The following is a 25,174-nucleotide window of genomic DNA, read 5'->3' on the forward strand; positions in this document are numbered from 1 at the left end:
TCACTGCGCTAAGGAAACTTTTTGTGTGTGTTCAGGTGACTTAGAGACATTTTAATTTGTCTGCTCTGGCCTACGCGTGTGAGCAATTATTACAGAACATTTTGTTATATTAGATTGAAGGCCAACCAAGACAACCATGGGGGCTGGTTCTCTCACACAAATCAAATTGTTTTTGTAATTCCCACAACTCTGTACGTTCGCTGTCCTTTATTTGTTTAATGTGATACAGTGCAGCCAGTCTGTGCAATTGGCTGTCATGACGGCATCATCAGAGGGATAAAAGTGAAACTGGCGACTGTGTAATTGATTCCCCTCCAAAGATCGTCTAGCATCATCTTTCATCTGGGCTGCTTGGCCTCGTTTGACTCCCGTGTCTCCATCTGCCACGCTGAGGACTGTGTGGGTTATTAATTGTCCTTCTGCATGCCGGCGGGGGACTGACAACAGATCTTCTTCTACACAGAGTTAGTTATTCCAAGGATTTTATCCACCTTAAGCCTGATTTATACTTGGTGTCGTGCTTGGTAAATATTAGATCTGTTGCAAGAAACCTATCCCCATATCTATCTATCTATCGATCGACCGATCGATCGTAACCTACCTGATCATACTACAGCATCACAAAAAGTATCAAAAATAGCAGGTCCTTCGTGCTGAGTTTTGAGCTTGTAGAGTCGCTATTTTTTACGATATTTTTCTGTTGATTCTGTGATCCCATGTCTCACTTTAACTTGGTCCTCCGTATACGTATTGCGCTGCAGCACTTAATTCTAGCAGCCTGGGCTTATTTCACGCCTACAGCCAGCAGCCTACACAGATCAAGGATTTGTTGTGTATTAGCTTGTCTGGCACCTAGTTGATCGGGTTGAGAGTGTGATTGCACAAAGCCAGTAACAGAACGGTCACTGCAGCGAGAGGCAAGCATGCAGGGAAAAATGAATAAATAGACCTGTCAGTCGCAATAGTGTCCTCCCAATAGTGGGGGGACATTCAGGACCTTCCGACCCCCCTCCCCCCTCAACGAAGCAGGTATAGACAACCTGAATGTGACTGAGACAGTGTTGGAGTCCACAGTAAATAAAGTTAACAGCCTTGAAGGCTTCGTCAACAGTATTTCGGTAGGCTAAATGTGTTCTACAGTGTAGTCATGGTTTTGGGCGTACTTTAACAGTTCATTTTTATTTGAATCCTGAAAAGTACCAAATTTGGACATCAGGTTCTTTTCACTCTTCCGACAGAGAAGAGTAGCACATTATCTTTATTTATCGTGGTTTGGTTCTTGACTTTTATTCTTATCTGTTCTTATGTTTTGTCATTCTCACTGCTGTTGCTGCTCTGATCCCTGAATATCCCTTCTGGGATCAACAGTGGTTTATCTTATCTCATCTCATCTTGAGTGTTAGATGTGAATGTGTTACCCGAAGGTGTCTTCATCACTGTCAGGAAAGACTGCTGGCTTTAGATTCAACAAACCTTTTCTCAAGGTTCAAAGTGTTCTACATTATTGCATATTGCGTGTGCCATATGGTACAGTACATTAGAGTTTAATCCTTCTTATGGTTCCTTTGTAGACATTATGATGATGAAGATGATGATGATGATGATGATGATTATGATTATTATTACGTTTTGTGATAGCAAAACGTCTTTAACTAGCCCCTGGAAATCACTTTGGAAGTGACGTCAGAATGGAAAGTGGATAAATGTCACTTGATGATAAACGCGGGCGGTTCTCTCGGCTGGCTCCACGTATTCTATTGAAGTCAGTGGGCGCCGCCCCCGCTCAGCGTGCAGATCATGTGGAATCAACTGCTCCTCTATCCGTGGGCTTTGCTAGTTGCTTTTTCGCCCCCCTTCTTTGGTTTGGGAAGGGCGATATACGTGTCGGAAGGTATTTGGCCGGGCGGAGCCAGGCTATCTGCACGTATTTTAGCGTATTTTAACGAGGCTTTCTCCTCGTTAGATGTGGAATCGAGCGCCACAGCCCACCAGCCTTCCCTCATTTGTGCCTCGGCAAGTTTCGCCCTTCCTCGTTTGTGCTCGGCTCGTGCGAGCAGAGGCGAGCGATTCATTGCAGCAGAGGAGGAAAAAACGGTGAGTGGTTTAAACATGCTCAAGTTAACATTTCCCATTTGGCAATGCTTTAGATGACAAGTCAATACAGCGTACACAGTACACTATCGTTTTACTCACGTTCAGAGCGATTTTTTGGACTATAGAGACATTGACAGCCAAGAAAAATCCATCAGAAGGACTTCGCTGTCGGAAAGTTCACTTATTATTAAGCACCGATGTGCTCGGATATTTTTAATTTTTCAACGTGTTACACCCATAGAGTTATCTTACACCACGGACAACCGCTTTTCGCTCGCGTCGCGTGTGTGTGTGTGTGAGTGAGTGAGTGAGTGTGCGTTAATGGAGATAGAGAGAGCGACAGATACAGACAGCGTGTGTATGATGTTTTAAGCATTGTTTCCCAAGTACTGGGTGTCGACCCACGGGTGGGTCGCGGAATGGGACTGTGTGTGTGTGCCAATGTTGTGTATTGTAACTGCGTCTTCTATTGCAAACAGTGCTAAACTCTTCAATCAATCAATCATGGAATTAGATCATTTGCACCCCTTTTAATGAAACCGTGATATAATCTATCTGTTGGCAATATTCGCTTATTTCGCCTAAAAACGAGGGGGTGATATCTGCCTGTAGCCACAGGAGAAAGGAGAGAGAGGAGAGGGGAGACCGGACGGGGAAACAAATAAAACAATGGAAAACCGGCGCACACAACCCATCACATCATAGAAGAGACAACACTCGTTCACCGTTCCCCCTCCGCCTAAAACGAGGGGGTGATTATCTGTCTCTAGCGCAGGAGAAAGGAGAAGAGAAGAGAGAGTAGAACGGAGACAGCTAGGGTCCCGACTCCAGTGAATCAAATAGTACACGCGCTCCCTGTTTGCGAGACAGTGCGCTCTCACATTAAACTAGAATTGAAATATTTCAATAATACGTTTTGTGGCTTGTCGCCGTATCTATCTATCTATCTACAGAGAGGGAGAGAGAGAGGAAAGTACAGTTGAATACTGTAGTTTTGGAGAGAATATTTTAAACCCAATGAACTAGGATTGAGAAAAATGAAATATTTTTCACGGGTTTCCATTGGGGTCCTTTGTACTCATGTGTGCCGTGTGCGCTTTTAAACTGTTCCACCTTCATACAGGTGACCACTGAACTGAATTCATTCATTTAATTGCATTTCTGGTGTTGCATTTCTGGTGTCCTACCTCTGACAGTGTGCAAATGGAACCAAATGGACCCGTGGCCAGTATGGGGAAATGTTACCATTCTGAAGCCTCGCTCCACGTGGTGTTCCATTTCTCCCTGTGGCGTTCCATTTCTCGTGGCGTTCCAATTGTCCCAGTCGCGTTCCATTTGTGCCCCAACCAGCCTCGGTGCGTGTGGATGGGCGTATGGCATGAAAAATAGATTTGCTTTGATTAGACATTTCACGTTGAGAGTTTCTCATATTTTTGAATTCCTAGGCACAGAAAATTAGAGGCCATCACTGATAGTCAGTCAAATCTAAACCAGACAGGCCATCGCTAATAGTCCTACAACTCTTTCAAAAGGTGTCTGGAACCTTTTTGCAACACAATGGCCCCCATGCCCTAGAAAGACAGAAGAGGTGTGAAAGACATCATCAGACTCATCCTGGCATCCCCTCCCTCCCTCTCAAGGCAAACACAGACAATCGAAAGGTGTCACTTGGTCAATTGGTTAGACTCATTGCATACGCATGTTTTGTTCTCTTTGTCATTCCAGTGGGGCATTCAAACATAGGTCCCTGTGTTAACAACTCCCTCTGGCCAGTGTGAATAGGGCTGGGTTCTTAATTTAGCCCAACTGTTCTTGAAATATAGAATTCTATATTTCACATTTCACATAAATCTCTTGCAACAGATACATGTGGCTTTAGCACAGAGAGCTCTGAGGATTCGAACCTCAAAACAAGTTAGGGGGGACCCCCTAACAAGTCCTACCAAACAGCTCTTGTTTGAAAATGTTCATTGTGTGTGTGTGTGTGTGTGTGTGTGTGTGTGTGTGTGTGTGTGTGTGTGTGTGTGTGTGTGTGTGTGTGTGTGTGTGTGTGTGTGTGTGTGTGTGTGTGTGTGTGTGTGTGTGTGTACATATGTATATGCATATGTTTATATATATACACACATTTATGTATATTTTATTTATATATACACATCCAGCTAAGTGCCATTAAGTGTGCATATATATATATATATATATATATATAAAATATAAAATAAACATAAATGTGTGTGTATATATATATAAACATATGCATATGCACACACACACACACACACACACACACACACACACACACACACACACACACACACACACACACACACACACACACACACACACACACACACACACAATGAACATTTTCAAACAATTGTCCAAACTATTACACTCAGTGTGAATGGCTGTTATACCAGCATTGTTTTTCAGTCTGTTGGCAGTCAGTTCTATAACTACAGTACTTATGAACAATAGCTAATTTATGCAATTTGAAGTGAAAGAGATTTTTTTTTAACTAACATGGGCATGGTGATTCAGCAGTGATTCATGGTGGTCCATTGGCTAATACGTGTCAATTTAGGGGTCCTTGACATAAAAAGTGGTGTAACTTGGAGGGCGCTGGTTTAAGCTTCGCTTGTTTAGCCTTGGATCAAGACAGTCATAGGTCAGTCTTGTTAACTCAAATATTTACTTCTGAGGGTCCCTGGAACAAAATATTTTGGGATGGGCAGGCCATGGAGCCGCTCCGTGGACCAAATACATATCATTTGTGCATTTCCAGGGGTTAGCTGACATTTGGTGGGTGAACACTAGGCACAATCATTGTCATTTTGTGCCATACATTTTAGGCAGATTACCCCCCCGGACCCCCTGCGGCTTAACACATTAACTCACTCAATGCCAATGACGTCTTTTGACGTCTTTTTTTCAATGGGCCTCAGTGCCAATGACGTCTTTGACGTCTTTTGTGTTTTTTGTATAGATTTTTTTTTTTCTTTTTTTCTTTTTTTTTTTTTTAAGATGTCAAAATGACCTGAGATCAGAGAGATGGTTTTCTGTGTTTGTGTGTTGGCTCCCTCGCTTAGCTGATTGAGAAAATGTGTGTCCATTCTAGTGGATGGACACTTTTTTTCATTCAAACAGCTCTATCTCTGGAACCAAAATTAACCAAAATTATAAAAAAAAAAAAAAAAAATTCATTGCATGGCAAAGAAAAACATACAAAATCAGGGCACAGCTACCTTGGAGCCATTTGGGCATTTGGCATTGAGTGAGGTTAAGAAAACAACAAGCAACAAAACGTTATTATTGAAATATTCAATTCTAGTTATTATGGTTGCCATAGGCAACACACTATAGTTCTCTGTCCGAGACTTTTTTGCCAGCAAAAGTGAATCTGCTTTTTGTTAACCTTTGCACAAAAGCTTCCGGTCATGCTTCACACACACCGTTGTCACTGCTGTCATGCTTCACATGATATAACAATATATAATATAAATGGGAAACGAAATTCAGTTCCGCGCAAGGTTATTATAGTAAACGAAAACTAACTAAAAAACGAAAACTAGAATGGAAAAACATTTTAGTTAACTGAAATAAAAATAAAAACTAAGCTTTTTAAAAAAACGAAAACTAACTGAAACGGTATTGTGTGTTTACAAAACTAACTAAATTAAAATAAAATTATAGAGAAAATCTCCTTAGTTTTCGTCTTTGTCTTTTGTGGAAATAAAAAATACAAAAACACCAGTTGGTGAGGTTAAAGAGAGAAGTTGTATGTCTCAACATTCCTGCCACTCTCAACAATATGATGTTTTGTTGATTTTCTTTATTAGACAATACTTTTTCCGGAGCTTTTTTAATCTCACCCCTGACAAATACCCCATATTACGTAAAAGACTAAAACTAACATACTAAAACTAATAAAAACTAAACTAAAACTAAGCATTTTCAAAAAATAAAAACGAAACGAAACTAGCAACCTCACTTTAAAAACGAATTAAAACTAAACTGTAATTGAAAACAAAACCTCAAAACTAATAAAAATAAAAACTAATGGAAAAATCCAAAACTATTATAACCTTTCCGCGTCAGTAAAACCACACTTGCAATATCCCAGAATTGCACCTTTCTAGTTTCTTTCTAGACTCCGGTCCATTTCCCTCCTCCAGGTGCGTGTAGGTCAGTGGGAACACTCCAGTTCCGGTTCTGTTTTTGCTCCAGGTGTGTTTAGGGGAGGTTGGAGAGGAACACTGACTCCGATCCATAACTAATCCCCCAGGTCCGGTTCTGTCTTTCCTCCAGGTGCGTGTAGGGGAGGTTGGAGGGAACACCCTGGGTTTCTACGGCTGTCAGATGAGTCCAGACGGATCCATGATGATGGCCCACGCCTTCCACGGAGCGCTGCACCTCTGGTACCACAACCAGGACAAACAGGTGAGGGATCGGCCTTCCATTACTTATCTCTTTTTGGTGCCTTTTTACGCCTTTTTCTCCCCAATTTAGGCATTATGCCAATTAATTCCTCCCCACACACTTTTGTGCATGGACGGATTAACCCCCGCGAGGGCCACTGGTTTTAAGTCATGATGATCATCTGTGGGCCAAGAAAGCACCTGTAGACAACAGAGGAGGGGCCCACACATTTGATTTTTAATTAACGTATACGTTTAATTTTTGTTTAATTGTCAATGACCACGCGGCCCAGTTCCCCCAAGGGCCCCTGAGAGCCAAGGGCCCCTGGCAACGGCCCCACCGGCCCAATGGTTAATACAGCCCTGCTTTTGTGTGTTGTTGTATCCTACTGACTCAGTGAGGAGCCCCCATTGGGAGGATGTAGTAGAGCCGGCGTCCTACTCCTCCCGCTCAACATTACCTGCTGACTGTCAGGTGTCGCCCCCCAGCCTGTAGGAGTACAGTACGCACAGCAAATAATAATCAGGGGATATCTTAAAAAGTCCTGGAATAAATTCCTTACCAAAACATTTCTTCACCAATGTGTTTGTAAAGGTGTCTAGTTACACATCTCACAAAGACTGAAATTCAGTTTCCCTAGGAAAATCTTTGACAGCTAGGGTAATTCTGGGTCTCATTCACTCACTACACTATACTATAGGGGAAAAAAATCACTCCCAAAAAATATGCTTTAAGTGGGATGTGAGGGGTCTAACTAGGTGTTTTTAATTATTCTGAATCCATTGCAAGCATTTGTTTTGCACAAAAAAACATTCATTGGGCTAAAAACAGCCCATAAAATGATGGTTTAGTGATGAGTCATCACTTTTCACGGCGGTATGGTTAGTTAGACCCCTCACATCCCACTTAAAGCATATTTTTTGGGAGCGATTTTTTCCCCTATAGTATAGTGTATAGTGAGTGAATGAGACCCAGAATTACCCTAGCTGTCAAAGATTTTCCTGTGAGATGTGTTACTAGACACCTTTACAAACACATTGGTGAAGATTTGTTTTGGTAAGGAATTTATTCCAGGATTTGACACTATTTCTAAAGATATCCCCTGACTATAACATCACCCTCCCTGCCCGGCTTCTCTCCCCTGAACGCTGGCCAAAACTGTGTTTGTGTAGACGCTCGACAAAGCTGGATGCACCACGGTGGATTCGAACCCACAACCTCCGCAGTGGTCGGCAGGAATTATTTTTTGTGTGTATGTGAGTGAGAGAGGAGATAGAGATAGATACAGTGATTCGTGTAATTAAGTCACACCACGTCTCACCCTGACTTTTTGAGGTCACAACCCGGGTTCAGAGACAACTCCATTCCAATTAAGCTTCCCTTTGAAGGCAGATACACCATATCTGCGTTCGGTTTCAAAGAGATTTGTTAATGGACACAATGTAGTTCCTAATTTAATCAATCTGAGCTATTCCTGCTTCACATCACATACCTGTGTGAGTGATGCATAATAATGTATTGATAGAAAATGTTATACCCACACCAGGAACATTACACCCATGGCAACATTTCATAATACCTTTTAACTCTTTTACTGCTTCGAAGGTTAACGCTCGTCCCAATTCTGACGGCGGTGCAAAGCCAATGCGAACGCTCGTTCTTTTACCTTGTTTGAGCACTGTAAGCTAATGAGGGGTCGTGCGGGCGTGTACAGTAAAAAACATCTCCCGTAATGCTGCTCTCAAATTTCCACCACACGTTAACATCAATGGAGTCCCAAATCACTTCCTGGCTGTATTCTGTGGACCTGATCTAGAACATGCATTTCTACACTCTGAACGACGGAAAGAGGGGAGGGCCATTTCACATTCATTCCTTGCATAAGGCTTCCTCCTGCCGTCAGTTTGGCTACAGTACAGTTGAAAACGATTATGTTTGGAAATAATCCATAGATCATTTTCTATAACATCGCAAAGGTAAGCTACTTTTTAATGGCACCAGCACAAATAAAGAAATAATAAATATGGCAGTAGAACTGTTAAATAATTTTTTTTTTAATATTTACTGGCAACCCATAAACATTGGTCCACGATCCAAACATGGGTCCCGACTCCCGACCCACTGTTTGGAAACAGAGCTTTAATGACATTCCATATGTTGGTGGCAGGGCAGTAGAATGAGAACTTTCCCATGTTCCTATGGGACAATAAAGGCCTGTTTTACTGTAAATCATTCAATGATGTTATATAAAATGTATGACTAGTGTGCTGCATGTGCAGCAGAGATATTAATTTGCTATATCAAAATATGTAAATTAGCCTGCCTCAAAAGCGCTGTTGATAATATTATTGTTTTACAGTGTTGTAGAACATCAATGTGTGTTTGGCTCAGTCTGGTGTTGGTCCCTCTAGAAATAAAGAGAACATCTACCGTATTTAAAGAGAAACAAGGAAATGTTTTGTATTTCAGTGGGTGACTCAGAGAAAAATGGAACAGTTTTGTTTAGTTCATTTGGTTTAGTTCATTTATTTAGGTCGTATCTTAAATGATAATAGTCTCAACTTATATTTTTAGTGCTGTCTTCTAAACCAGTGATTTTAACACCTTTTTATCCATCAAGGACCCACAGTAAGATATCGTCGTTATCGGGTGAAAACCTTGTATGTCCAAAACTGTTCGTTCTGCATTTATCATTTTAAAAATGATTTAAACTAGTGAAAACAGCCGATCTATAAGCACACAACGCCTTGCACCGCGAGGCGTTGTGTGCTTGTAGATCTGCTCTTTTCACTACGTGCGATGGTCTTGTATGATGAAGCAGGGCTTTACTTTGCGAAAGAACGTACACATTTGTAACTTTGAGATACGAGGTTTCCACCCGACAACGACGATATGCATTAAAGGGCTATGGAACTGACTCTACAACTGTTTGCTCCTTGTCCTGTGTGCTTCCAGGGGGAATGGAGTCCAGGCGTGGTGATCTCGGGCCACTTCAACGCCGTGCAGGACCTGAGCTGGGACCCCGAGGGGGACTTCCTGATCAGTGTGGGCTCAGACCAGACCACCAGACTCTTCACTCCATGGAGGAGGACAGACGGCACGCAGGTAAAAACAAAGACCACCACCACCCCTCTCCCCCTTTATTCCTCAGGTATCAAATCCAGGAGCGTCAATTGGGTATGGCAGGGGTATGCCGTTAGGGGGAAAATAAAAGTTACTTTTAAATATAAATCCATGAATGTCTCTTTGTCTATCTGCGCTGGTTATTATGTTGTTAAATTACAGTAAAATAACTACAAATGCAAAATTTAACATCTTTGGTCACTTTAACAAGGTATTATAATTATATTCTCCACACTTGTATTCTCCCCAGCTTGACAAAATGGTATATTCCCAGGTTCCGCAGGTCAGCTGCACAGGTGCAATGCATTATTGTTAATTGTGGCACATTTACTAACGTGCTAAGTTTAGCTGCACTTGAAAAACCATTCCAGGCTGCCATATCCAGCCCAATAAACCGTAGAAACCTGTGTATAAAACTGACAAAAGTCGTTTTTTTTTTAGACATTGTGAAAATAGCCGATCTACATGCTCACAACGCCTCACAGCGCGAGGCGTTGTGAGCATGTAGATCTGCTATTTTCACAATAGAACTGTGTTATCCAAAATGTAATTTTCCATGAGGACTCCCATCTTTGCCATATAGTTTTTTCTGAACTGACGCCACTGATCAAATCCATACCCCCGAGTGTGGAAGGCACAGACACACTTTGGTGGTAATATGATAAAAATATGATAATATATCGTCTCTGTGTGGTATGGAAACCTCATTATGTCCAAAACCGATACTTTCCAGGATGCATATTCAAAAAATGGCTATAGTAGAAGATCTAGGTACACGCTCATAACGTGTCGCTTCGCAGGGCATTTCGAGCTTGTAGATCTGCAACTTTTGATGCTTTTGTGGGACGGCCGCAGCACAGTGGTTCCCAAACTTTCCAGGTTGAGACCCAAAAGAGAGATCAGATGCAAAGCGCCGCGTTGTGAGCTTGTAGATCTGCAGTTTTCACTAAACATTTGTTTTCAAATTCAAGGAATTTATTTGATTTCTCTATTTATTCATTAATTAAATTACTTAGGAAAATCATTACATAAAATCTTAGCTTTTGTGGGATTCCTACAAAAATGCAGGAAACAGAAAATTAAGGGACACATAAAAATAATTGTGATTATCTCAGGTAATTGCTATTAGATAAATATGCAATAATTGTGACAGGTCTAATTCAACCCACTGTATTATTGGCTCAGATGCACAATTGCACAATTTCTGCTTCTGTACAGTATACATGTCCATGGTAATAGATGCTCTGTTAACTTTTGAGTGATCACTGACTTTATTATGCTGCAGTTGTTCTCAACCCTTTTCATGTCAAGGTCCATTATTTATTCTCCATTTTAGCCACGGACCACCATTTAATGAGATTGTGTTATTGTTTTGTCCACAAGTCCATGCTGTATTGTTGTGGTACCATAGGAGAGATGACAGGCAGGTTGATCAAAATAACAATTCTTACACATTCTCTAATTGCGTAGATTTCTTAATTAAGTAAAGCAGATGTTTAAAAATAATTTTACTCTTGAGAGCATAAAAATGAAACCAAATGGACCCGTACGGGTCCATTTTGGTTCAGCGCAGCACCGAGTGCCGCGCTGCGAGCTTGTAGATCTGCTATTTTTGAAAAATCGTGAAAATCTGAATTTTGACCCAATTCCATAAGTGTCTTTTGAATCCTAAGGTTTTTTGAAAAACCTATGTTTCCATGTCAGCAATCTGGCTATAGCCATCATCAAAGAAAAGGTCCTTTTCACTTAACTGGAGCTCAGTTAGTCTGTTCTTGAGAGACTACTATGTCAGTGGTTCTCAAACCTTTTCATGTGAAGGACCCCCAAAATGATATGTATTTGGCCACGGATCCCCATCTCAAAATATCTAGTTCCAGGGACCCCCCAGAAGCAAAATTTTAGTTACAAACGTTCGCTTTGAAAATACATATATTCAAAGATTTGCACACATTTTCACGACTTTTTCAAAAATAGCAGATCTACAAGCTCGCAGCGGTGCCGCGCTGTGAGCTTGTATATCTGCTATTTTTCACTGGTTAAAGCAGTCAATAATTCTAGGCCTAAATGGGTTAAAGACCTGAGGCGGTAATACACTTAAATGTGTACCTGGCCTGAAAATGGGCTACATCAGGGATGTTGCATATTTTACACAACAGAATACAAGCATGCATGGACTTTAACAATGAATGCTTTATTGGGAGCACAATAGTGATTGAAGTATACCGTATATAGATTCAAACAGTACCACACACACCTTTTTTCCCTATTTTTTCCCTGTAAATAAGATACTTCAGGGTGCCGGTTTACATATGGCCAAAAGCGCTGCACTTTAAACAAAATATATATACCCCAACACAATCCCTAACAAAAAGAAAGAAGAATACAAATACAATTACAAAACAGTAACATGAAAAGGGCAATCAAACCAAAAGGGCCGTAGATCGTGAACAAACAATGAATGAATAAAACACAATTCCTTTAGGACTGGGTCACCTCTGGGACAACCAGATCTTATTTTATTGTTGTTTGGGACACGATCAACACAATCCTAAGTACTTTTTTGTGTTCAATCTGTGTTTGTAGATATTTTAGGATTTCAGCATGCTTGTAGCATGCTACAACTGGTCATATGATGCATTTTGCATCATATGACCAGTTGTAGCATGCTGAAATACCAAAATATCTAAAAACACAGATTGAACACAAAAAAGTACTTAGGATTGTGTTGATCGTGTCCCAAACAACAATAAAATAAGATCTGGTTGTCCCAGAGGTGACCTGGTCCTTTAAAGTTAAGTAACGAGCCAACGATGAAAATAAGGATCAATGGCAAACAAACTAAATATTATCTAATTTACTGCCATCTGACAAGTTGGACGAGTCATAGCCATTTGTCCAGGTCGCCATGTGACGAGTTTGACGAGTTCCGTTTTTTTACTGGATGGCGCTGTTCGCTAGCCATTCTGGGGATCCAAACACTTTGATGATGTAACCAGAGCAAAACAAGCTTTCTTTGAAAAAGAAAACAACAAAAAAACATAAAACATAGCGCGTGTGTATGCAAGATTGACGCGAGAGCCTCTACGACCATCCTCAACGGATGGTTGCTTCTGAACAAGGATTATTTTCCAATTCCAGGATACCCGTGCACATCTTTTGAGGGTTCTCGTAGATCAGAACGACGCAGAATATTCTATGATTTTTCAAAGGTTGCCTGCCAGCCACTTGCCAGACAGCTAAGCCCCCCCTCCCCCGACATACAGGTCACTATGAATGCATTCGATTTTAGATTTTAAAATCAGAAGCAATGACCACAAACCCCTCCTTCACCAGCACCACAGGGTCGACCAGTTGAATATTGTGGAGGCTGGGTATGGCTAGTCCCTGGGACAGCATGGCATTCACTTTAGGTAACACCACCATCTTCACTGCCATCTTTACAACACTCTCCAGTCCGGCGGTCTGGAAACCCCCCACCTCACTGGACACCAGTGCCATGGTAAAGTTGCTCATGGCCGCAGAGCCCTTCACCTTCCCCTGGGAGAAGAAGACTTTGAGGTTAAAGCTGGCATCGACACTGAGTTTGAACAGAGGGACCAGGGTTTTGTTTGGACAGATGGCAAAGGCCTTGACCGTGGCCAAGAGATCTAGTTCCACCATGTCAGAGACAAAGCTAAACATGGGAACCTCTCCGGCATCAACTTGCAGCTCCATGAGCATGTTGGGAAACATCTTAGGCAGCTGAGGGATGAACGTCCCAAAGGAAGTGGTGTTGAGGCGTACAGGAAAAGTCTTTGGGATCATGCTGTCGTTGATTTGAGCTTGGATAAATCCACTTGAGAAGTAGACGTAGGAGGCGGAGTTGACTGCAAACTCAGAGAAGCCAAATTGCACCATGTAGTTGCTTTGTGGGGTCAATATGAAAGGTTTGGCCTGGAACGGCGGTTCAGTGTGATTCTGAGCGTAGTAGAACTCCCCCTTCCAGTCCAGACCCAGGCTTGATTTCTGTACGTCGGGTTCAGAGGTGAGTGAGATCTCCACGACCAGAGTGGGGCTAACCGTGATGCTAACGGGCATCGCGGCTAGCTGTCTCTGCATATCTTGAACCAGCAGTCCGAACACCGGACAGATCTTCCTCTCAATCTGAGGTCTTATGCGACCCTGATATTGCCTCACGAATGGCTGGAAACGCTGACTGCCCTCGCCATTTAAGGTTATGGTCAAATCCCCGAAACCGGCAGAGCAGAAGGTGCTTTCGACCGTCAAGCGCCCCTCGGAGTCGTCCCCCAGCCTCATCCCGGAACTCACGTGGATATTCCCCAGCATCAGCTGGAACCTGCCAAAGCCGTGTGGGTATTGCGTCCTCCAGGTGCCGCTCACGGTGGCATGGAGTCCGTCCAGCACCGTTCTGAGTCCCCTGCCGCCTTCATCAAACTTAAATGAAGGTTCAGTTTCGCTGCTTCCGATGGCCCTCATCCCGTTGAGGTTGTAGAACACATTTCCGAGGGAAACGAGGTAGACGTATCCACTGACCGGCGGGATAGGTACCATCTTCAATTTCTCCCGCATCCACTGGCCTCCGATGTGTCTGCCGCGTTGAAGCGCCTTGTCAGTTAATAGGAGTCTCATCGCAGGGGTTTCTCCATCGCAGTGAGTGATGAAGGTCAGCAGCAGAATTAGGAGGAGTGACATGTTCCCTCGATGGAGGAATGCAAGTGTTGCACTTATTCAAAATGGGTTTTATTCTAAAAGAATAACACACAAAGCACATAATTAGGGCGTGTATTTTAGTAGCTTCAGTGCAAGATAACTGCATAGTCCCCACTGAGCACATTGACACATTATTGAATAGGATACAATGTGTAAAATACATTAATAATATAATATATTAAATTAGCAAACATATGTTCTGCTGTGATATAATCATTACAATTGAGTAGAATGCGTAAAATACACCATTTCTATAACAATAATATTTTATGCCATTATAAAGTAGATTAGCATTTTAGATCCAGGCACACATACAGTATATTCCATAACACAAATACACATGTCCACCAAACTACTACCTGTACTTCAGCAGATCAACAGGTTTAAATCAAGAGCACTCCAACACATTACAATAATGAGGGTGAACTCCAGATGGCCAGCCATCATCAAAGTAAAGGTCCTTTTCACTTAACTGGAGCTCAGTTAGTCTGTTCTAGAGAGACTACTATATCAGTGGTTCTCAAACCTTTTCATGTGAAGGACCCCCAAATTATATTTATTTGGCCGTGGACCCCCATCTCAAAATATTTAGTTCCAGGGACCCCCCAGAAGCAAAATTTTAGTTACAAACGTTCGCTTTGAAAATACATATATTCAAAGATTTGCACACATTTTCACAACTTTTTCAAAAATAGCAGATCTACAAGCTCGCAGCGCGGCACTCGGTGCCGCGCTGTGAGCTTGTATATCTGCTATTTTTCACTGGTTAAAAGCATTCAATAATTCTAGGCCTAAATGGGTTTTAAACAAGATTCATTTGCAAACAAAATACGAGGAAGGAAAGACGGCCGTTAAGCATGCTGCAGGCTGCTGCGTGTGAGTCCTCACAGGTGATGCTAAATGGTAAACCAGCAAAAAGTTTGCCAAAGCACTCAAACCTATGCAAAACAATCACACAGCAACTCAGAATTACATTATAGCTTTGTTTCACTGTTTACATTGGCTATATTCTCTTTAGAACCGGAATCTACAGAGCACAGTACAGACTCACCTCCTCGCAAGCTGCCAAGTAACAAGTGAGGGAGGGAGAGCGGAAGTTTGTTGCCAACTCCACAGTAACAGAAGTAGCTAGTGGCTCTCCCAGAAGTAGATAGAAGTCACTAGGGGTGGGGTGCACGCGTGCTGCATGCACACGCACACAAAGGTGCGTGCACGTGAACAGATGCGCGCGCACGTTTCTAGGGTAATAATTTGAGTTTTTTTTTTTTTTTGCACGCCGGCAGTACCAGTAGAGAGAGAAAGAGATGCGGCGTGCGTGTTTGTGTGTCACTGAGGAGCAGGCAAGCAGCAAATGGAGGCAGAGAGAGGGAAAAGGAAGGAAAAATAGGGTTTTTTCTCTGGCTCCTGTAAACAATATGTGTCCCCAAATCGGCAGGAAAAAGTAGCCAGATTTGTCTCTAGAAGCTTTTCACAAATTAAGTCTCTAGGGCAGGGGTTCCCAAACCTTTTTGTCTCAGGGCACCCCAGAAATATTTTTTTTTATCCGAGGCACCCCTACATTATAATTTTCACTCCCAGCACCTTGTATTTATAGCATATCTTCGTTGTCGGGTGGAAACCTTTTCTATTTATCTATAAAATGTACTAAACTAGTGAAAACAGCAGATCTACAAGAGTGCTTGTAGATTGGCTGTTTTCACCAGTTTGTGCGACAGTCTTGTATGGTGAAGCAGGGCTTTGCTTTACTCAAAAGACGTACGCATTTGAAACTTGGAGATACGAGGTTTCTGCCCGACTGTGACGATATTTTTTTGATTATGTTGCGAGGAAAACGTTGAGATAATAGCCATTTTGGTTAGAACTGACTGAAAATAACTTTGTACTTCAAGTTTAAAATGATACTGAATATTTTTTTGTGTCCAAATAAATTCCAAATATGATCAAATTACCTCGCGGCACCCCTGGACTGCTGTCACGGCACCCCAGGGTGCCCCGTCACCCACTTTGAAAACCCCTGCTCTAGGGGGGTCTGGAAAGTAGCTAAATCTAGCGACAAATCCCCTAGGTTGGCAACACTGAGCGGAACGCAGGAAGTGAAACCTTGATTCCCCCACTCCCCCTTGACAGCTGAGTGGTGTAAAGTAACTAAGCGCATTTGAATAATTCCATTTTCCAATACTTTTACTTCTACTCCACTACGTCTCGGATCCAAATATTGTACTTTTACTCAAGCTTGACGCGTTGTGAGCTTGTAGATCTGCTATTTTTGGTACTTTATGTACATTTTTATGAAAACTCTTTCATACTTTTACTCAAGTACATGGTACCGGACTTTTACTTATGAGTATTCCTACATTGCAGTACTGATACTTTTACTTAAGTAAAATATGCGAGTACCTTTTCCACCACTGCTCCTTGAGTTCGCGTTGAAAGACATCATCTCTCAAAACGATTACTATTGTAGAAAACATTACGAAATAAAAGTGACAATAAATAATAATAGGACAATAAAATTAAATTGGAGGGATTCTTTGTGGTTTGCATTCAATATTATCTTATAGAACTGCTGCATGGACAACACAACAAGGCTACCGATAGTAGATGCCTGTTCAATACGAAATAAATGGAGAAATAGAAAAACTAATGAATAGTGTGCATGCTCTATATATATTTTACAATATATTTTATGTACCACGCAGAGCACTGCTGTGAAATGCATGTGCCTTTTTGTCAATTCTTTGTCAAGTTCCTTTTTTTGGTTTCAGGGTAGCTACTTACTGAGCTGTTTTGTTTTGTTTTTGAATAGGGAACTAGTACTTTCCCGATTAGACGGAAGCACACATGAATAGGTTTCACATGAACGTTATTTTTTTATATGGACACATACATATATACGTACAGTATTCTGTTTATTAAGACTTGAAAAAGGCATGCAGAAACACATTAAAATTGCATAGGTTTTTATTTACATGAACATAAGGATATGTCACATACACTAAGCTTATGCAATGGAAGAAAATGTGCATTTTACAGAACAGGGAGGAACAGTCTTCATGATATTAAAATAGAATTATCATTGACCACACGTGTTCTGCCCATGTTCCATAACCTCTGAACTTGTCAACCAGAAGATCCATTTGAATTCTTGACAACAGTTTGATCAAATAGGGAGTTCATTTAAGAGATAAGAGGTTTCTGCCCGACAGCAGCAAAATGCTTAATTGTGTATGCCAATAACATGTGCATTTTATCACTTTTTACCCAAAGCACTCATGTACCTTACATTTGCTCTTTCTCATTCGCCTTCCGTCTCTCTCTCTCTCTCTCTCTCTCTCTCTCTCTCTCTCTCGCACGCACGCACGCACACACGCACACACACAGCACAAACTGCTCATCGGGAGCAGTTAGGGGTTCAGTGTCTTGCTCAAGGACACTTTAACACTAACCCAGGGGGAGCCAGGGAATCGAACCAGGAATACTTCAGATTCCTAAGTCTACCCCCTGAGCTACTGCGTTATGGTTATGTCATTAAATCAACCTCACTTAAATGTTTTCAGTTTTCAATCCTCTGATTGTGAGTGTAAACAATCGATTAAACAGCAATTATAATAAATCCCACAAGAAAATGAATTGCACGTCATTTAATTAGTACTTGCCAGCCAGCTACCCCCCAAGCCCAATTGTAACATTAGAAGCAATGACCACAAACCCCTCCTTCACCAGCACCACAGGGTCGACCAGTTGAATGTTGTGGAGGCTGGGTATGGCCAGTCCCCGGGACAGTATGGCATTCACTTGAGGTAACACCACCATCTTCACTGCCATCTTTACAACACTCTCCAGTCTGGCGATCTGGAATTCCCCCACCTCACTGGACACCAGTGCCATGGTAAAGTTGCTCACCGTTGTAGAGCCCTTCACCTTCCCCTGGGAGAAGGAGACTTTGAGGCTAATGTTGGCATCAACACTGAGTTTGAACAGAGGGACCAGCGTTTTGTTTGGACAGACGGCAAAGGCCTTGACCGTGGCCAAGGCATCTACTTCCACCTTGTCAGAGACGAAGCTGAACATGGGAACCTTTCCGGCATCCACTTGCAGCTCCATGAGCATGTCGGGAAACATCTTGGGCAGCTGAGGGATGAACATGCCAAAGGAAGTGGTGTTGAGGCGTACAGGAGAAGTCTTTGGGATCATGCTGTCGTTGATTTGAGCTTGGATGAAGGAGGAGTAGACGTAGGAGGCGGAGTTGACCGCAAACTCAGAAAATCCAAATTGCACCATGTAGTTGCTTTGTGGGGTCAATACGAAAGGTTTGGCGAGGAACTTTGGTTCAGTGTGATTCTGAGCGTAGTAGAACTCACCCTTACAGTCCAGACCCAGGCTTGAACTGAGTACATCAGGTGCAGAGGTGAGTGGGACCTCCACGACCACATTGGGGAATTTTGGGTCCACCGAAATGGAAAGACTCATTGCAGCTAGTTGACTCTGCACACTTTGAACAGCCTGCTTGTATAATGGACACATCTGCTGTTCAATTTGGGATTTAACGGTATCCGCATAGTCACTCACGAACGGCTGGAGCTCCCAACTGTCAATGTTTATGGTCAAATCCCCGATCCCCGCATAGCAGAAGTTGTTGCCGACGGTCAGGCGCCCCTCGGAGTCGGCTCCCAGCGTCACTCCGTAATTCATGTAGACGTCCGTCAGCTGCACCGTAAACTCACCGCTGTCGTGGATTAACCCACCATTTGCCCGCCATTTGCCCGACACCGTGATGCCGTCGATGTCCACCTCCATCTTGAGTCCTGTGTGTTCTTCGTCAAAATGCGCAGAAGGTTGGGGTGATACGCATTGGACTACGCTAATGTTGTCGAGGAAGTAGTACACAGTACCAAGCACGCTGGTACCTCTGATGCTTCCGCTTTGCTCTGGAATATCTATGTCCCGTATTCTTTGACACAACAATTTGGCTCCTACTTGCGTGCCGTATTGAAGCGCCTTGTCGGTTAAGACGAGCTTCATCGCAGGGGTCTCTCCATCGCAATGAGAGGCAAGGGTCAACAGCAGCATTAGCAGGAACGACATGTTGACTCGATGTTGGAATGCAGACAACTGCTGTGAAATGAAAATGGTTGTAGGGTTATTTTCAATTCTGTAAGTTCCCTCTTTTTTGTTTCAGGTCAGCAAGCGAGTTTCGTTTTTATGGCGAGGCTGTTTCCTTTTTTTCTCTGGGGACTGTTTGACATTGTTCTGTTATTGTGTCCGGAGTAGAACCTCTACCCTACTGCGCATATAAACAGAGCTGCTGCATTTAAACACATTTTAAATCTGAGGATGTGCTCAAAGGCCAGAGAGAAGAAGTATGTCTTCAATAATGATTTAAATAAATTGCTGTTTCTTAGTCTGGTGGCGGCTACAGCGAAGACTGTTTTTCAGCCTTAGGGCCGATGCATACTCCACTTTTAGAGGTGAATTTATTTCGGTTCGGTTCAGGGAGTCACAAAATCTCTGCAATCATCAACAGCTGAATTAATTAACCCTGGGACACGTCTGTGTCACGTTAGACTTGAACCACTTTAACCAAGATTTTATGCTTGAAATATTAAATAATTGCAGATGTACAAGCTTGTAGATCTGCAATTCTTTTTAATCTAGAAAATGTGTGAATGTCTTTAATATTTTGACCCTATTCTATAAATGTCTTCTAAATCCTTCTTCTAAATCAGTGGTTCTCAAACGTTTTCATGTCAAGGACCCCCAAATTTACATGTATTTTCCGCAAACCGGACCCCCATCTCAAAATATGTTGTTCCAGGGACCTCCAGAAGCAAATATTTGAGTTTCAAATGTTCGCTTTAAAAATATATATTCAAAGATTTGCAAAATAATTCACAATTTTTCAAAAATGGCAGATATAGAAGCTCACAGCGTGGCACTCGGTGCTGTGCTGTGAGCTTGTATATCTGCTATTTTTCAATACAACAATTCCAGTTCTTTTAATTGACTTCATAGCTCTCCCACCTCTTGCAGAGAACCTGGCATGAGATCTCCCGGCCTCAGATCCACGGCTACGACCTGCAGTGCCTGGCCATGGTGGGCCGCTTCCAGTTCGTGTCCGGGGCGGACGAGAAGGTGCTGCGAGCCTTCCGGGCCCCGCGCAACTTCGTGGAGAACTTCGCCAACATCTCCGGCACGCCCCTGAAGAAGCTGCTGGCATCCGATGTGAGTGCCTCGTAACGTTATATTCCCTGATCAGGGTTGATATTTGCCGATTACATAACGTAAACATAATTGTAGCCTTCGTTATAATTTTCCATCCATGCCTCTGCTTTTGATATTCCACCCTCTGGTCATTTCTTTTTATGTGTTTTATCACTATTTCCTTTTGGGGAAATGTAGACTGTCTGATACTGTATGTTTGATAATTTTTACATTTGATAATATCACAATTTAATAAAAAAGATATATAATATTAACCCTAGTTTGGGCAAATTTCCAGCAAATTGTGAAATATTGGTCAGTTATTTTCTAACGTAAAAAGAAAAAGCTCACAACCTATTGTACCTTAGGGCTCAAGTGATTATTAAAATGTCTCCCCGCTGTTTCTGTTGTTTTTTTACAAATCGAACCTTGCTCTATTAGAACTATTTAACCCATTTAAACGATATAACCCCTTGGCTTTTGGGGTTGTTGTTGCTATGTACAGTATATAGCAACATGTTTTTTTTTTCTTTTCTTCAGAAAACCTAGGTCAGGCATTTTTAGAATCGGCCTCAGGTCCAAATGAGATTAACCCAGTCGAGTTAACATGTTCTCCTCTGTGTTTACTGACGTGCGTGCGTGTGCGTGTGTGTGCTCCTGTGTGTTTGTGTGTGTTGGTTCCCAGGACACTACAGACCTTCCAGAGGGAGCCAGTACTCCAGCCCTGGGTCTCTCCAACAAGGCGGTGTTTCAAGGTGAACCAGCCTGCTGTACTGGAGGCGTTTATTCCATCGTGCAGCTGGTAGAGATGGGATTCATGGCTCTTTGAAGCCGGATCTCTGGGATCCGTTCCTTTCAAAGAGCCATTCCAAAGACTGGCTCATTCTAGTTACTATAGTTACTTACTTTGTAGATTTTGGTTATAATTACAAATAACTTATACAACCCTATATACATTTATTTCGGACATATATAGGTACATACCTGCCATTTGAAAATAGCTGATCTACAAGCATGATTACATTTTATTCATTGGAAAACCTGTGAAAGAGGACATTCTGCATAATGAGTACTTTCTACTATATTTTGATACCAATACTTTTGTACTTTTACTCAAGTACATTAACATTCCAAACTTCTACTGTGGCAGAGTATTTCCACATTGATTGCAGTATTAATATTTTTACTTATGTAAAGAAATTGCCTACTTTTTCCACCACTGTTCATTAGAAAGGAACGGCTCCCTACTGCGAATCCCATCGCAGTAGGGAGCTCTCATTTCAAAGAGCTGTTCAAAAGACTCGATTCGTTCACAAACGTCCCATCTCTAGCAGCTGGGAATAATACCAGTGGTCAGAGCGTTTTGCCTCTCCTGGGACAGACAGGTTTTCTAATGCTACCACCTAATGCTGCATTCACACTGGCAGCCACAAAGCAGTCTACCCATAAGCTCACAACACGTCGCAGATGCAATGCGTTGTGAGCTTGTAGGTCTGCTATTTTCGGCCTGCAACAATTGCCTTAAATGTGGCGAAAATTTGGTTTAAAGAGCTGTCTGGTGTGAGAGACTACTGATAGATACCACCCTGTAATTACAGATAGCTCTACGTACAGTACTAGATCCAGACAAAAGTATAGACTTATAATCCTCGTTGGACACCTTCTCCATCACTTCTCAGCCAATGTAATTGTGGGCGAGAACACTATGTTATCTTCATTATTTATATAGTGAGTTCCGTCGCAGACAGTACAAAGGCAGGGCCCTTAGCCAATGAGGTGCAATTGATTGCGGAAAAAACATCTGGGGGTGGTGTTAGCTGGAGTATTGGTTGAGCTTCACATGACAGTTAGCATGCTTCAGAATATAGTCACGAGCGAGCCCATACTGTTTCGTAGAAACATTATTTCTAGTTTATAATAATATAGTACAATACATTTTCAATAAAAACTGCATTTTACGTTGCAGGTGACCTCGCTCCGAAGGTCAAGGCTGACGAGGAGAAGTTCAGCAGCGTGTCTGACCAATACCAAGAGTCCTACTTCCACCCTCTGAACCTCACTGGTACTGGAACATTACACACACACACACACACACACACACACACACACACACACACACACACACACACACACACACACACACACACACACACACACACACACACACACACACACACCAGAACGACTCACTTCCCTTCATAAATGTCACCAGCACGGAGGTTGTGGGTTTCGAAACCACCGCGGTGCGTCTGGCTTTGTCGAGCATCTGCACAAACACGATTGACACATGTTCGGTGGGGGGCTCCGTCCTCACTGGCAGGTGAGTCACAGATAGGTGAGCAGTGACAACACTCAGCAATGTGTGTGGAGAGGAATCAATTGGCATAACATCCAAATCGGGAGATAAAAAGGGGTTAAAAACGAAGCAGAGAGAAATCAAAAGGGAATCAAAATAAGTAATTTGAACCAGGCAACGCAAAGGACAACATAAGCCTATAGGGCTGTGACAGGTATACGGAATGTTTGATACATCAGTGAAAAAGCCAATCTATCACGGTGGTTTACTGCACTCCAAATGATGCACATTGCCTCGTTTAAATTCATTCGGCTGCACCTTGTTTCCTGGTTTAAAGCCAAAATAAAATGTCCCCCTTGGGATAATAAAGGTATCTATCTATCTATCTATCTATCTATCTATCTATCTATCTATCTATCTATCTATCTATCTATCTATCTATCTATCTATCTATCTATCTATCTATCTATCTATCTAAAATGAATGAATGCATTATGATGGCAACGAGCTCACGGTTATAGATCACATAATAATAGTAGGTGTCGCATTAACACAGTTCATGTCCCAGGCTTACCTAAGCCAAGCTTCCTTTTTTTTGGTACCTCCTCCCACCCTGCACTCATGTTTCCAACTCCCAGCTCCAGTGCCTTCTCACACTTTGCACTTGAGTGTCTATCGTCTCTGCCGGGTGCAAACCTCATATGTCCAAAACTGTCACTTTTCAGGATTCATATTCGAAAGTAGCAAAAGTAGCAGATCTACAAGCTCGAAACGCATTGCTTCGAGCGGCGCTTCGAGCATGTGGATCTGCTGCTTTTGATGCTTTTGTTTGACGCTGTAGTATGATCAAGGGGCATTAATTTAAGAAAGAAACACAAAGTTTCGAATATGGGGAATTGGAGATAAGAGGTTTCTGCCCCCGACACCAAGGATATCTCTCTGTCCCCGGGTGCTCTCGTAAGAGACAAGAACACACAGCCAGAGACAAACTAGTTATCAGACTGTTCTGCCCTCCCTTCTACTCCCCCAGTGAGATGGAGAGAGACGGAGAGGGAACAGGGTTAGGCAGGGGCAGGGGCGTCACAAGGGGTAGGAAAGTGGGACTGAGTTACTAGGGCCCAAGGTGGTGGAGGGGCCTTAATTATTTTATACTTTAGCGATTGAAAAATAGCAGATATACAAGCTCACAGCGCGGCACCGAGTGCCGCGCTGCGAGCTTGTAGATCTGCTATTTTTGAAAAGTCGTGAAAATGTGTGCAACTCAAATTTTGCTCCTGGGGGGTCCCTGGAGCTAAATATTTTGAGATGGGGGTCCGTGGCCAAATACATATCATTTTGGGGGTCCTTCACATGAAAAGGTTTGAGCTCCACTGACATCGAAACATCGATTTTTCAAAAAACCTTAGAAGGATTTGAAATATTCAAAGATGTTCGTGATTTTTCAAAAAATAGCAGATCTTACAAGCTCGCAGCGCGGCACTCGGTGCCGCGCTGTGAGCTTGTATATCTGCTATTTTTCAATAGTTAAAGCACAGGGGCCCCTCAGTGAATCCTTGTACCCGGGGCCCAGAATTTGGTTCGACACCCCTGGGCAGGGGGAAGGGACCATCAGGCTGAAGACGGAGGGAGGAGGAGGGGAGGGAACAGGGGTTAGGCAGGGGGAAGAGTATCACAGGCAGGCAGTCTTCCTATTAGAGGAGAAGGATGGCTGTGTGTCCGTAGGGAACACACAGAGAAGAGACACAGCTGAAATCACCCAGAAGACAAATCCTACTTCCAAGCCTCTGGCTTCTCAAGTGGAAAATGTAGTTTCGTGGCGAGCGACGCGGTCGTACGGGGAAGTATAATTATAGCCTAATTTGTAGTTACATGTACTAGGGCTGTCACGATTATGACATTTTACATGACGATTAATTGTCACTCAAATAACGATTTAATTGTGTATTTGTCGTTGACAATTACATTTCTGTTTGGCTTTTAGGCTTTGAAGTTGCACATGGCAATCATGACACATAACCTAAATATACAAAGAAATTACTGACATATCTGACAAATTTATACTTAAACATTGATAGTGGAAATAGCCGATCTACAAACGATGCGACGCGTTGTGAGCTTGAAGATCTGCTATTTCCACTACTTTTTGAAAGTGTTTGTAACTATATTAACATTTCTCAACATGGAAAGGATTATGACGATTATGTAAAATAATTGCGATTACCTCAAATAATTGCGATTAGACGATTATGTAATAATTGTGACAGCCCTAGTAGTTGGCCGCTCTTACGGTGCATTTTAACAGCGGGCAATAGCGGGCGACGGTCGGCCGTATTT

The 25,174-nt window shown here is 42.5% G+C and overlaps 2 protein-coding genes across 3 annotated transcripts in view; one reads left to right on the plus strand and one right to left on the minus strand.

Annotated features, from left to right (window-relative positions):
- Positions 1-25,174, plus strand: part of elp2 (elongator acetyltransferase complex subunit 2) — a gene marked incomplete at its 5' end in the record, with an annotated part of 127,459 nt that overhangs the window by 66,361 nt on the left and 35,924 nt on the right. For both annotated transcript variants that reach the window (XM_080734443.1, XM_080734442.1), the window contains 5 exons: positions 6,400-6,531; positions 9,466-9,615; positions 20,374-20,565; positions 21,230-21,299; positions 22,511-22,606. In XM_080734443.1, coding sequence (XP_080590569.1) covers positions 6,400-6,531; positions 9,466-9,615; positions 20,374-20,565; positions 21,230-21,299; positions 22,511-22,606 — 640 coding nt within the window. The remainder of the gene's footprint in view (positions 1-6,399; positions 6,532-9,465; positions 9,616-20,373; positions 20,566-21,229; positions 21,300-22,510; positions 22,607-25,174) is intronic.
- LOC308292752 (bactericidal permeability-increasing protein-like) lies at positions 17,375-19,426 on the minus strand. The gene has a single exon (XM_080735170.1). It carries the CDS (start codon positions 19,411-19,413, stop codon positions 18,007-18,009), a length of 1,407 nt encoding a protein of 468 aa, XP_080591296.1. The 5' UTR covers positions 19,414-19,426; the 3' UTR covers positions 17,375-18,006.

This window comes from Nannobrachium achirus (genome assembly GCF_963921795.1).
Source record: "Nannobrachium achirus genome assembly, chromosome: 10".
Classification (NCBI taxonomy): Eukaryota; Metazoa; Chordata; class Actinopteri; order Myctophiformes; family Myctophidae; genus Nannobrachium; species Nannobrachium achirus.

Bases quoted from the DNA above. Each gene is read 5' to 3' on its own strand.
- LOC308292752 (XM_080735170.1), bottom strand. From the start codon at position 19,413: ATGCTGCTGTTGACCCTTGCCTCTCATTGCGATGGAGAGACCCCTGCG.